This window comes from Haemorhous mexicanus, chromosome 2 (genome assembly GCF_027477595.1).
Source record: "Haemorhous mexicanus isolate bHaeMex1 chromosome 2, bHaeMex1.pri, whole genome shotgun sequence".
Taxonomy (NCBI): Eukaryota; Metazoa; Chordata; class Aves; order Passeriformes; family Fringillidae; genus Haemorhous; species Haemorhous mexicanus.
The window spans coordinates 34,316,663-34,330,161 of NC_082342.1; the positions used below are offsets into that span (position 1 = coordinate 34,316,663).

The 13,499-nt window shown below is 40.8% G+C and overlaps 1 protein-coding gene across 1 annotated transcript in view; it reads right to left on the bottom strand.

Annotated features, from left to right (window-relative positions):
- Nucleotides 1-1,203: 1,203 nt before the first annotated feature.
- LOC132323318 (retinal guanylyl cyclase 2-like) overlaps nt 1,204-13,499 on the bottom strand; it is a 40,832-nt gene continuing 28,536 nt past the window's right edge. The window contains exons 17-18 of the mRNA XM_059838369.1: nt 13,177-13,262; nt 1,204-4,077 (exon numbers count right to left, since the gene is read on the bottom strand). Coding sequence (XP_059694352.1) covers nt 3,951-4,077; nt 13,177-13,262 — 213 coding nt within the window. The 3' untranslated portion in view covers nt 1,204-3,950. The remainder of the gene's footprint in view (nt 4,078-13,176; nt 13,263-13,499) is intronic.

Here is a 13,499-nt window from a genome sequence, read left to right on the forward strand (position 1 = left end):
TTCTCTAGCACCACCATTTCACACTGCTTCAGTTTGTGAATGATGAGCTGTAGTTTCTCTGCTGTCTCCCATGTATCCTTTTATTCTGATCACTCTCTACAACTGCTTCAAAGGAGGTTGTATCTGGCTGGGGGTCAGCCTTTTCTCCTAGATGAAAAGCAATAGGACAAGAGGAAATGGCCTCAAGTTGCACTAGGAGAGATTCAGATCGGGTGTTAGGAAATAATTGCTTCATTGAAAGGATTGTGAAGCATTGGAACAGGGAAGTGGTGGAGTCCCCATCCCTGCAGGTATTTAAAAGACATGTGGATGTGGCTCTAGGGGATGTGGTTCAGTGGTGGACTTGGCAGTGTTGGGTTAATGGGTGGGTTTGATGACCTTAGAGGTCGTTTCCAACCTAAATAATTCTATGACTCAAGCCATTATTTTTAACACAGATTAGGCTGGTGACAGGTGCCACACCATGCCTTTCAGGCCTGGCTGAAGGGGAATGAAAGGACGTGTGGCTAGAGCAGCAGGTAACCCTTAGCCCACCTGCACCAGTGATGCATCCCTCTGATGACCACTGTGTCTGAGGGGGTAGGTGAAGGTGGGTAAGAGTCTGCCTGTGCACAGGACCTTGCCAGACCATGTCCATTGCATGGATTTAAAGGAGCCAGCTGATGTGATGTCTCTCATGCGTCTGTTTGACAGATTCTTTGCTGGTGTGAGGATGGAATCATAGGATCATAGAATTATCCCTGGATTACTTACCCTCAACTCTACTCCTGCATTCAGATGGCTGTATTTCCAAACCCCAGAGGAGCATCTTCACATTTTTTAAGGAGAAATATGCTGTGGGGAGTGGTATTGACCTCTCCTCACATTAACATGCCCTGTCATGGGAAATTTTCCCAGACTTGGGCCATTGTTGCTGTTTGGGCACTCATCCATGCTGTGGCTGCTCCATATCTTCCTTGGATTTTGTGCATCTCACACCTTCTCTGCCTGACTGTCCTGCCACTGGCTTGTGTACCTTGAGACCTGCTTTTAGTTACTGTATAATCCAGTGAATATGTGAAAGGGGGGTCTCCATAGGTGCCTTATCTTCACAGGGAGATGAAAAGTAAGCTAAGTCAGCTGAAGATAAATATGCAAACTAGGATGAGATTTTCAGGTGAAGGGATAGGTCTTCAAGGATCTTTATTGTCACATGCTATAAATTGACTGCTAAAAATATTGTATGAAATACAAACTATATTCAGATACTGTTTGTTGTATGTAAATACATCTGCAGCTCTCAGTGGTTTTGCATGATTACATTAAAATTCACTCTATAACATTAGTGGTAGAACTTCTAGCAATCATATAGTAAGTTCCTGTTGATAATGGTTACTGAAATGTGTGCTTCCTTATCCAAGAATCCACCAAGTGCCCTGTACACAATCACATGAGAAGTCTGACGTGGACTAACAAAAATTTCCATTTGCTGCTTCCAGCCCACATCTTCCTCATAACAACATTCTAACACTAGTTTTGGGAGAAAAGCAATTAAAAAAAAAAAAAAAAAAAAAAAAAGAAGAAAGATACAGTATGGGAAGAAATCTCATAAATGAACCTAAATCCCTCTAAACAGAACAATACCAGGAAAATATAAATATGGGGTTTATATTTCTAACAGCAGAGGTAATCACACCCAGGGATGAGTCCTTGTCCTCTTCCTGTTGAAATTAAGGGGAGAAGTTACCACTGACTTCAAAGAGAATAATGAATTATCCTGGGATTACCAAAGTTGTCTGTTACTAGAACTTTGCTTCTCTGCTACCCTTTCCCACAGATTTACTATCTTATTTTAAAAGGAATTCAAAGAATGTTGTTTATTTTAGAAGACTACAGGCTGAAGAAAGAATTCAAAACTGTGTGCAGAAATGTGGGTTGAAATATTTTTTCAATAATTTTCATGGAAAATTCAGATTGATATGACCCACTCTGCTATGTAACAGGACAGCAATGACAGATGGGTTTTTTCATATGGGAAAATAATGGAAAAGACATGAATTATGTGGAAGTTGTTTGATTTTAAACCCATGTTTGCACAGACCAATCCAGCTAACATTCTCCTCTGGAAATGTACTTTGAGTGTATAATTACCTGCCCCAAGTCTCTTCCATTAGACATTTTTCTGAAGGAATTTTCAAACAGAAGGTGAGCACAGGGCAGAAAGTGAAGGCTTTCCTAATCCCTGTTTGACAGCTTGAGTGTTGTTTGAGCCTTTTGACAGACATCCTTCAAGGGCCAACTTCTCCCACATGGAATATTAACTCACCACTAAAAAAGCAAAAGCTTCTTTTACAAAACCAGGTGCCACTGAGTAAAAGCTCATTATTAAACAGCATTAATGAATTTCCCTTCTGTTTTTGCTTTTTAGATGTTTATACTTCAAACAGATCTTACTTTGACAGTGCATGTTTTATACTTGATACAGTGAATTAGCTCTGAAAATACTCTGTTCATTAATTCTGTGAAGTCAGACTCTATTTGTTTCAGAATGATATTTTCAATATCCAATGAAAGTTTGCCAAGTGCTTGTTGATTCTTATTTATTATCTGAATGGTGATAATCTGTTTTGATTGGTCTGATGAGAAGAGCTCAAATTGAGCTTGAGAAAGGTCTCAGTGTTCTCAGTTAACACCTTCTGGTGGCAATATTGATTACATTACCATACCCGCTCCTCTCTTTAGCCTTGCAGAACACAGAACAATTCCCAGAAGGTTGTTAGGAGCCAGATGTTGAACAGCAGTAAAAAACTTGGAAGAAGAAGGGCCCAACACCAAAATTATTTGACTTTGAGGAAGTGTGCTCTGGGGGAAGTGCCTACAGGCCAAATGTTGACCCTTTACAGAAAACCTTTTACCCACAGGGAGGTTTACTTAATAGACAAGTGCCTTAGAGACCACTTGGAGATTGGAAGGGAAAAGAGTGATGGGTTTTAGGCTTTGTGCTGCTTTAATGATGTTTTCTTCATTCCCTCAGCCCCACTTTTGCAGGAAAAAAAGTTCATATTTTATTAGTACTACTTAGCTAATGGAACTGCATCTCAGTTTTGCAATATCTTGGCATCCCATTTTCATCCAGCTTTGGGATGAAAAGCATAACATGTTTTAGATATCCTGTATATGTGTGTGTATAAAGCAAAAAAAAAAAAAAAAAGAGTTCTTGAAATTTAGATTGGGATTTGTGAATATGACATATTTTGACATTTTGAGCAGAATCTCATTTTGGCACTTGAAACAAATATTGATTCATACCAAACTGTTTCAATTCAAAACTGTTATTTCATTTTGAAAATAGCATTAAATTGGCATTTGCAGCTGAAATGTCAATTTGAAAGAAAATATTTCAGCTTAAGTAACATACAGGAACAGAACATTTTGATTCAAAATTTCTGTGGGGGAGTAAAAATATTCTTTGTAGTTGTCCAAAACATTTTTTTCTCAATTGCGCTCCTTTTCATGAAACCAGACCTTCCCACAATAACAACAAGAAAACAACTACTTAAAGTAAAACAGTTGAACCACTGTAGCACTCGTCATTGTTGTTTGAATCCAGGCCCAAGGGCAGCTGGATTTGTTAGTGTTGCCATGCAGACCTAGCAAAAATATTCTTTGAGTTTGTCCTTGGGACAGTTGCTCATGAAGAGTGGGAGCTACCATCATTATCACCCTCACTTTCCTCCCCAGAGCACCCCTCCCAAAAACACACACATATACAGCTCTGACATGGTGCCCAGTTTCACAGGAGGTGATGGTCAGGATTCATCTGCCTGCTCAGGTTCACCTTCTGCAAGATCTAAGAGCTTCATTAATTATACTGCTTTGGACTGGTTGGGAACTAAATGGAGACTGTGAGCTCTGTTGGACTGGCTTCAAGGTGTCCCTCCTGATCTTACTAGTTCTTTGTCGTGTTCTTCTCAGATTTCATCCTCTCCAAAACTTATTTCTCCTTCATGCTTCCAAGCTCTTTGCTTTCTTAGTGTCCTCTTTGTGTCCCTCAGGACAGATTTCAATTTCCTGGTCAGTACATCTGGCCAGTTGTGGCTGTGAAGCAGAAAAGAAAATAAGAGTTAGCAACCCTGCTCACCAAGTCGTGACTTTTTTATTTAGCATCATTTTGTGTCAGCCAAAGCAGAAATGTTAAATGGTGGAGTTGAAGTGGATCTTTTGCTGCAATACTTCAAGAGTTCGTCAAGCCCAGCTTCTGGGCCACCATCTGCTGGTGGGTTGCAAATTCATTATAACATAATGGGATTCTCAGACACAAAATAAACATCAAGGACTTGTAAGAGGCCAGAAGCTCAGCAAATGGCAGGGCTTCAGGAAGGTCTCAAATCTACAGCTATCCTGTCATGGATAAAGCATCATATGGAATAAGATTTACTGTGTATAATAGAAGAAAATATCATTCCAACTCTTTTAAACCAAAAAGAGCTAAATGCTAGTCCCTACTGACAACACCATTACTATTATATAGAGGTTAGAAAGAAATAATTAAGAAATAGTTGTATATATACATAAATGTATGGTTTAAACACAGCATCATTGTGTGCAATGAATGTGCAATTACTTTAGAATAGAAATATATGTTAAAAACCAACTACATGAAGCAGGTATCCTGTAGAAATAATAGAAAGGGTAATGTTTTTAAACTAAAACAGGATAGATTTGGGCTAGATATAAGGAAGAAATTTTTTTATTATGAGGATGCTCATTGCAAGGGGTATTGGACTAAATGACCTTGAAAGGTCCCTTTCAACCCAAGCTATCCTATTGTTATATGATCTTCTCTGCTGGTCAGCTGCACCTTGCTAGCCAATGGTTTGGTCAGCAAGCTGCAATTATTTAGGTATTTCCTAAACAAGAAAGAATGTCAAGGGATCTTCTGTCACTTAGCTGAATTCATAGGATAAGACGTAAGAATGCAAGGAGAGTCAAATCCTCGAGGAACAAAAAACAAAACAAAACAAAACAAACAAACAACAACAAGAAAAAGGAGAGAAAACAACTTGAAAATTTGAGCCTTGGTACTTTTGGGTAATCCCAGGCTGGTGCTTTTGTCTCTGCAGCATACACTACCTGTATGCTTACACATCTAGAAGTCAGCAGAGAGCAGTACAGATTGTACTAAGATTCATATACAGTGGGTCTCTCCACAAATACAGCCACTGCCAATCACACAGGTGAAATCTCACCCCTGAGAACTTCACAATGAATTCTGACTGATTTACATGGGGTTTAAGTCTCATCTACACACTGAGACCTATCCATGGATCCTAAGGAGTCACTGACCTCTCTGCGACACAGTTCTCTGTTGTGTTTTGAAGTTAAAGAGAGAAATCCCTTTCTCCGTTTCAGAAGTATTGTAAGATGCTATGGATGGGATTCATCTGCCTGAGGATATTGTCCAGCAGCATTTGATGCCATGGTTTATCCTACATAGCCTTCAGCTGTTGTTTAATCTACCAGCCTTACACAAGTGTCTGGGACAGCCATGGTGCTCTGGGCTGAATCCCACTTGCATGAGTGGGTTAGAAGGTCCATGTTAAGGCCACAGGACCCTACCAGAGGACAAAAGATAAGGGTCACTAATGATATAGCCCAGAGATTTATCTTCTGGTAGCTGGAGGTGCACTCCAGTGTTACTCATGTTTTGCTGAGTGTTTTTATCAAGATCCAGCCAGAACCATCACTTCTCTTTGAAATCCAGAATACGCCAAGGACAGCTGAGTCCACACCCTTTCAAGGTTAAAGGATTGACTCCTGAGCAGCAGAAGCAGAGTCTTGAACTTCTTCTAGACTCCTGGTCAGATGAATACTCCAAAATACATAATTACTCCAAGACGGGGATCCCTATTGTACTGCAGCAAGAGCCCTGTGGGACTATTAGCATTTTAGAATCCCAGACTAAAAGGACCATAAATTGGGTGCATGGACCATAGATCACTACATATGAGATCCTTGTATAATGTTCCTTTATTTCCATCAAGGAAAAACAAGGCTATTGGCAGCATAGTCCCTTCCTTTCATCAGAAGCCTCTAAGGTAGATTAGCTGGAAACATCACTACACCACAAAGCAGGCACGTGGGAATAAGTGGCTGTTGAGGACTTAATTGCCTCCATTGAAAGCTTTCTGCACACAAGAAGGATGGAACTAGGGCCATTGAAAAGATCCAGGTATGAATGTCCTATTGATTTTTCTGCTATCTCCAATGGATCAAGCCAAATTGCCTAATGAGAATCTTCTGTCCTCCATAATATATATTGCTGATCAGCCTGCTTCAGTGTGGAAGTCTGTGGGTTATAAATGTACTAAATACTTATATACCAGTATATGTGCAGGTTTTGTCAAGCAGGGCTAACCCAAGTGTGAGATCCTCTTTGTCTCTGGCCTTGGAGGATTAGCTGGTACTCTTAGGTGTAAATCAGCACGGTGGTCTTCTGTGCCTCAGAGCTTTTATTTAGCAGTGGGTGTTCATATATGGTACTGCTTATCCAGGTCTCTTCAGGTTGTGTCCCATATTCAAATAATTTTGTTTATTTTATTTTTTATGAGGATTTTTTTGCCCTTAAATCCTTGATAGGGAGAACTTTGGACAAAAATTTAAATATCGGTTAAGAGAGATAAAGCAGCCTGGTAACACCCTGAATCTTTAAAAGACGTGTGTGGGAAAAGGGAACACAGCCAACAGTTATCTGCTGGGTTTTATCCTTGTGAGAAAACTGGATGGAATTTTAGTCTTCATAGCAATCAGCCTGACATGGTGTGTCTTAAGGGTTTGTAACCTGCCTATATCTAGGTACTCCGAGCTTTCATCCACCCCTCCTTTTGTTAGGGGAGTGGACATGAAATGCACACTAATCCAGAGGAGTTAGGCAGGAGCATTACTGCTGGTTTTAGAGATATTATCAAAAATCCCAGCTCATATATCATTTTCAGGGGACATCACACTTGTGCAAATGTGGCTGTGCATGCTTCTATGCCAGCCTTGCTCTGATAACACCCACTTGATCAGGTCAGGCTGTCATATTCCATGTGACTTCCAAATTCCACCCAAACCATAAATCCATTATCTCTTGTACCCACCCATCAGTATCATAATGATGAATATCAAAGCTGCATCCTGTTACTGTCACGAGGTACAGAATTACACTAGGCAGAAGATATACATTACAAAAGCAACAGCAGGCAATGTGGATTTTTCCAGGCTTGACCTCCAGTTTTATGTCTGTGTTGACCATGTACTGGGCTCTTCCTGGCACCATGAATATCAACATAGAATGGATTGATAATACACTGCAGATAAACCTAGTAATGCTCAATGTTGTTCAGGAATTAATAGGATACTAGATTATATATTCACTAGGAAATCACCCAACAATTAATAGGATACTAGGTTATACATTCACTAGGAAATCACCCAACAAGGCTACAGATTTGCCGCTGTTCCAAGCACCTCTTGAATGAGACATGTTAGAATAATAACACATATTTAAAAAAAAAAATAGCAGAAAAAAAGAAGGAAATGGGGAAGAAAAGACACTAAAACCAGTAAAATGCAGACAAATAACACACAAGCAGACACTAAGCAGAGCTACATGGGGACTGTCCTACAGCTACTACCTCAGATCTAGGCTCTTTTGCCAAGGAGTTTTTCAGTTTTCCTCCTTTTGAACTCTGCAATTTCTTCTGGGAGTAACCCATGAGCTCTATACCTGCAGTGAACAGGTAGGCCATTAGAGAAAGAACCAGTTCAGTTTCATTTGAAACAAAGAACAGACTGTAATGGAGACTAAAGGAAAGGTAAGTGTCTTCTGGTGAGAGAAAGGAAAACAAATATGGGTCCTGGTTCTGGCTTTATTAATTCTTCTTTTGCACCATTCAACTTGCTGCAAAGGATGAGGTCAGCTAATTAAATTTTAAGTGTCCAGAGGGCTCTTGGCACTCTTAGACACTTCTGCCAGGACAAGATGAATGACTTTGTTGATTGAAGAGTACGAACTACATCTTTATCAAGGCTGTTTCCAGATTCAATTTAATAAGAGGAATCCTGGGAGAATGGTTCCACTATTCCACTGATCCTTGCCCACATTCATTAAAGGGAGGAACAGAACAAAACAGCAGTGAAGACCTTGCATTTCGTTAGTTTAGTTCCTGTTCAGTGCCTTCTGGTCTTCCAGGGATGTTTCTTTCAGAAGCTCTCAGCTCACTAAGCTGTGGGCACATTTCCTGGTAGAAATCCTATTTAACAGTCCCTAGAGAAAGCCAGTTGTCTGAATGCTGAACACAATTTTAACAGCCTTTCCTGAGGGAGATTAGAGTGAAGTTTCAGGTCTTTGGCCAGTCCTGCTCTACAAATGGAAATGCCTAGTCAAGTTGTCCTCCCAGGTCTTACCTAAATTCTTATCTCTGGCAACATGTTTCTTCTTTTTAGAAACATTGAGCCCTGTCTATAAACTTCCTCAAGAGTGATGGTGCCTTTGGGGCTGGGTCCCAAGGACAGGGAAGCCGGGAAGATATAATCCTGATGGGTTCAATGAGGCATGACTTCTGGGAATCTACAACTCAGGTGAGATTTAGCTCCCTGGTATTTTTTTATCTGTAATAGACATGTCTCCATTTAAGCCAAATATGTTAGGTTCTATTCCAAGCCAGTGGAGGAAAGCTGGTGCTGCTGGACCACAGCAGGAGTTTATCCCAAAGCAGAAGAAGATCAACACCAAGAAATGTCTGCTTCTCTGCACTCTTAAAAGACATGCAAGGTGACCAGATCAGATAGAGGTAAATAACTTTTAGTAAGATTAAATCCTGCCTGTTGTAAGGACAAAAGAAATCTTTGTGTTCAGATCCTTTGTGGAAGTGGTAACAAAATTCAGCCACACATGGGTCAGCATCAGGGGTTTGGCTTTTGAGTCCACCCAGCAGGACTTCACCCACAAGGGGGTGGAGGACATTGCTGCCTGTGTCTGCACAACAGTGCAGCAGCTTGTGACCCACAGGTGAAGGCCTGGCCAGGGTATTTGGGGATCAAGCACGGTATTAGACTGCCTGAGGTCCACCTCCAGACACTGCTCACACAAGTATCAAATAACTGTTTGGCAGTGACTTGACTTCCAGCCACTGCACAACAGCAAAAAAGAAAGATCCAGTGCAAACAGAACCTGCACATCTCCTGAACTCACAAATGTCTGAGCAACTGAAGAGATCTGGCTCTGCATTATCCATCCCAGCCTCAGGCAAAACCCCTCTTTTTGGAGACAGCTGTTACTTTTCCAAGCCCCTCTCTTTCCATCACCTTGTTTGCAAAACCAGCAGGAGAAAATCTGTGAAGTTCTGGCTTCCCTTCCTTTCTGAACACTGCATTTAGGGTTTCTTGCTATTAGCACAAATACTGTAATATTCCAGTCAATTCTCCCAGAAACTTCAGCATGCTCAGGAAGAGCTTGTTTAAATATAAAAGCTGGTGCAATCACATCACAAGTCAAACAGTCTTGTTGAAAGGGAGATGAGTCACCAACTTTCATTCCCTTTCTCATCCTCCATCAGATTTCAGAGAAAAAGTCTTCTTTCTCATTGTCATTATGCCACAGCCATGATCAGAATACTCCTTTGTCTTCATTTTGCTGTTGTGTTAGGTGGTCAGAAATAGTTTGAAAAGAAGGGATTGAGTGTGAAGCAAAACAGATCTGTCCTGACATTGCATGATCAAGCCTATGAGACAGAGGATGCTTTGATCTCCTTGAATAGCTCTTGTTAAATGTTATATAAAATTTATTTAGGAAATATTTTATGCTGTTGTATAATTCCAGCTATGGGAGGACAACAAGAGTTTTTCACTGCTGTTTGGTCCAAAAGCTCTTTTAGTTTTGATTTAAAAACACATTTGACAGACTTCAGATAGGAGCCCAAGGGAAAATGCTTTCAGTTTTCTCCTCAGAAAGACACGTCAGCAGCAACAGCAACACAAGAGACTCTCTACATTCCATCCTACCAGGGTGCTCCAACACAGACAAAGCAATGATAACCTTGTACTGGGTAGAAGAAAAAACCCTTTTGTCCTAATGAGTGTCTTTTTCCTGGCTCATAAAGAGGTGCTTCTCACTGGGGGTTGGGAGATGGATTCTTTGAGCATCCTTCGCTGCTTCTCACCCATTTATCTTGAAACAAGGATCTCAGTGCTTCCTCCAGGGCTGATCCTCATGCATGTAAGGATGAGAGGGCCCCAACACTCTCACCTATTCCTGGCTGCATCTCCAGTGCTCTGTGATGTCGCACATCAGGTTGCACTTATCACTGTGAGTGGTAGTGGGCTAGAATACCTATCAACCCTTCTGGATTAAGACTTAATGAATTCATACTGAGTAAGGGATTTGGGTTTATGCCAAAAATCAAAACCTCTCATAGGTTCTTTACCTCTCATGCCTCTTTACCTAGGCACTGGGTTAATGGTTAAAAGCCTTTTAGAGGATTGACAATATGTATCTTTGCTGAATTGCATTAATTTTTTCCCTCCAGTTAACTTTCCGTAAATAATTTAAAGAGAAAGTTTCTGAATAAAGCTCCCTGCTGGGATAGAGGACTTCTGATGCTTTCAAATTCTGTGTTCAGTACCAGAAAAAAGAATTTCTGAATCAGGATGGTAAAAGTAGGAAATTCAGTAGACCAAGAATGTCACTCATCTCCTTGGAATGGCAAATGAAAATCAGCCTGGCTCTAGGTTTTGTTCTGGATTGGGTTTGGGGTTTTTTTTGTTTGGTTGGTTGGTTTGGTTTGGATTGATTGTTTTTTTTTTCCTTTCTGAATTTCATTAGCCATTGAATTTTTCCTAGTCTTAGATATTTTTCTGGTGCTCTGCAAAATGCATCTGAGATTTAGTCCAGGTATGCTTGCATCTGGTAGTTTTGTATAACCTCTTATCCTTTCTGCTTTTTTGGACATGATGAGTACTCCACTGGAGTTGAAAAGATGCTACCTGTCTCAAAGCATCACAGGATGCCAACTTCAAATATCCCATGTTTATATACTCGCAACTTTGTGCTTTTTCCTTGTCTGATAATTCAGCACCCCAGAGAGTCACCTAGCGTACCCGCAAAAAAATTTCACAGCCTTCCTTTAGACCTATCTGACTGAAATCTCAAAAGAATGTCTATCCTACAGATAGTCTGCTGCTTGACTGCTTGGCATGCTTGGTTTTGATGTCTCTTAATTTTGTAACACCTTCTCTATGTCCAGTCTGCCATTATTTCCCGTGGCAGTACCAAGTGTATGTGTAGAAATCTACCTTGAAGCAAAGCAAGGTCTAGAGAGGCTATAGAACTGTCCTGCACTCTTCTGTGTCATGCAAGGTTAACCCAAAATTCCCATGAAAACCAGGTAAAACAGATTTAACCAGACCAAGAAAGAAGGAATTATTCTTTGAATACGAACTTCAGAAACTTCCATCCATAGGATCTGACCCTTAAATCCATGGCCCACAGGTTTGCAATTCCATAGCATGGACATAAGACCAAGCATGATGTAGTAACCTTCACTTAGTAGGAAACACCTCTCAGTCTGGCCACCACTGCCCAGCTGTAGATATTTAGGCTACCCAGGTCACAATATGAAGCAAGAGATGAAAACAAGTGCTCATAGACCTCATGGTAAGGAAATACCCAGGAGAGGATAAGTTGCCTCAGGACAGAGTGAAGAAAATAGGTAGAAGAGGAATTTATTTCCTTCTTCAGCTCAAGAGCCTACAAGTAAGGCTACAATAATCCCTATGGAATTATAGGAGGCAGTAACTTGAAATCACCATATTGGCCAGCTAGAGAGAAATGACTTCCAGCCTCTTGATTTTGTGCCAAAACATGAATCATCAGGATAAGGCTGGAAAGCAGTTCACAATGTCTGATACCTGTCTGGTAACAGCACAGCCTATGTGTGAAGCAGTTCTCCAAATATTTGCTCTGCTTCAACATCCAGCTCCTTCATTCTGTAACTTGACTCTTGGCCTATGGGGTGTAAGTTTCATTTTGCCCCCTCACTAGGACAAATATGGTTTTGTGTAACTTTATTTTTTTCCTCTGATTACTGTCAAAATCACTCAGCTGCTGTGTGACCTGTGGGGACAGAGATACTGCAAAAGAAGGAGGAATATTTGGTCCTTGGAAAAAGAGATCACTTCTGTCTCTGCAGTGTTAAGGGTGGACCCTTCAGAGATTACACATGGAAGCACAAGATCCTCTGATCCTGAGCATGTGGGGAAATCTTTTATTTACTAAGAGGGAATGGGGCCATATGTAGAACAGTATTGATAAGGAGAAGTCAGAGCTACATTAAACAGACCTTGTTTGCAGTCAGACACCGATCTCTGAAGTAGCTACTTTAGGACCTCAACAAGCCAGGCATCTTGCAAGGGCCAATTGAATCAGACCCTTAACAAGTATTTCTCTTTATTATCTATAAAGGGAGTCAAGGCTGACTGCTTTTAATGTGGGTGACCACGCTGTTCTTGCCAAAGCAATCTGACTCCTGGTTTTTATGTCCTGACCACAACATCCTTTCCAGGCATACAGAAGGTGACAGCTGAACAGGGAGTACTCTGTGAAGCCAGGCATTGCAAAGCTAGAAAATGACTTAATGAAGGCAGCATCATTAAATCTTCAATTACATAACAGTGCCATAAATTTGTAACACAAAGCTTTCTTATTCTTCTGTTAGAATGAAAGGGAAGAAATGTGTTTATATGCTGAATGAGGCTGATGTTTTCAGCAGGAATTTGATGGAAGGGGAGAAAAATCTTGAGTGTCTCCCATCCGCTGATGACACCAGAGACCTGAAAGTGTCCCTACCCGTATGTGTCCTATAAGCATCCAGAGCAGGAAGGAGATTCAAGGAGGAGCTCCTTGGTGTTCAGTCTCCAAGTGATTATAGGGGAGAAGCAGGAAGTTTCCACAGTTCCACTTGGGAACTGTGAGTAAGGAGAGATGCTGAAGGAATCGCATCTCTGCTGAGTCCCAGTACTATGCCTGAACACGTAAGTCACCAAAGGAACAGGATATAGATTTTGCAAACAGATAACTTGGACAGATACTCAGCCTGTGAACTCTAAAAGAGATGTTTTAATGAATGTTTTGGACAGTGACGGAGTCACACTTACCCTGGCTTTATTTCAGGAGGTTTAGGTAAGGGCTTCTGGAAGCCTTTTTTCCCAACCAGCCAATATGTTTCTTCTACTCCTTTACCCTAAAATAAAACCAAAAATCCAAATAAAAAGCAGCTTTCTGACTGCCCTCTGCTTGATATGTAATTTTTCTCTCTAGCTTTCTCTGGCTTCATACATATCCAGAGACAGACCATGCCTGGAAATTTTGGGCTGTCCTTCAGAATAGCTCATGGATTATTTGAGTTTCACTTTCCTGAAAGAGGATATTCATTATCCTTGTTCCAACTATCATTTACAAATTACCCTCATTGGTCTGG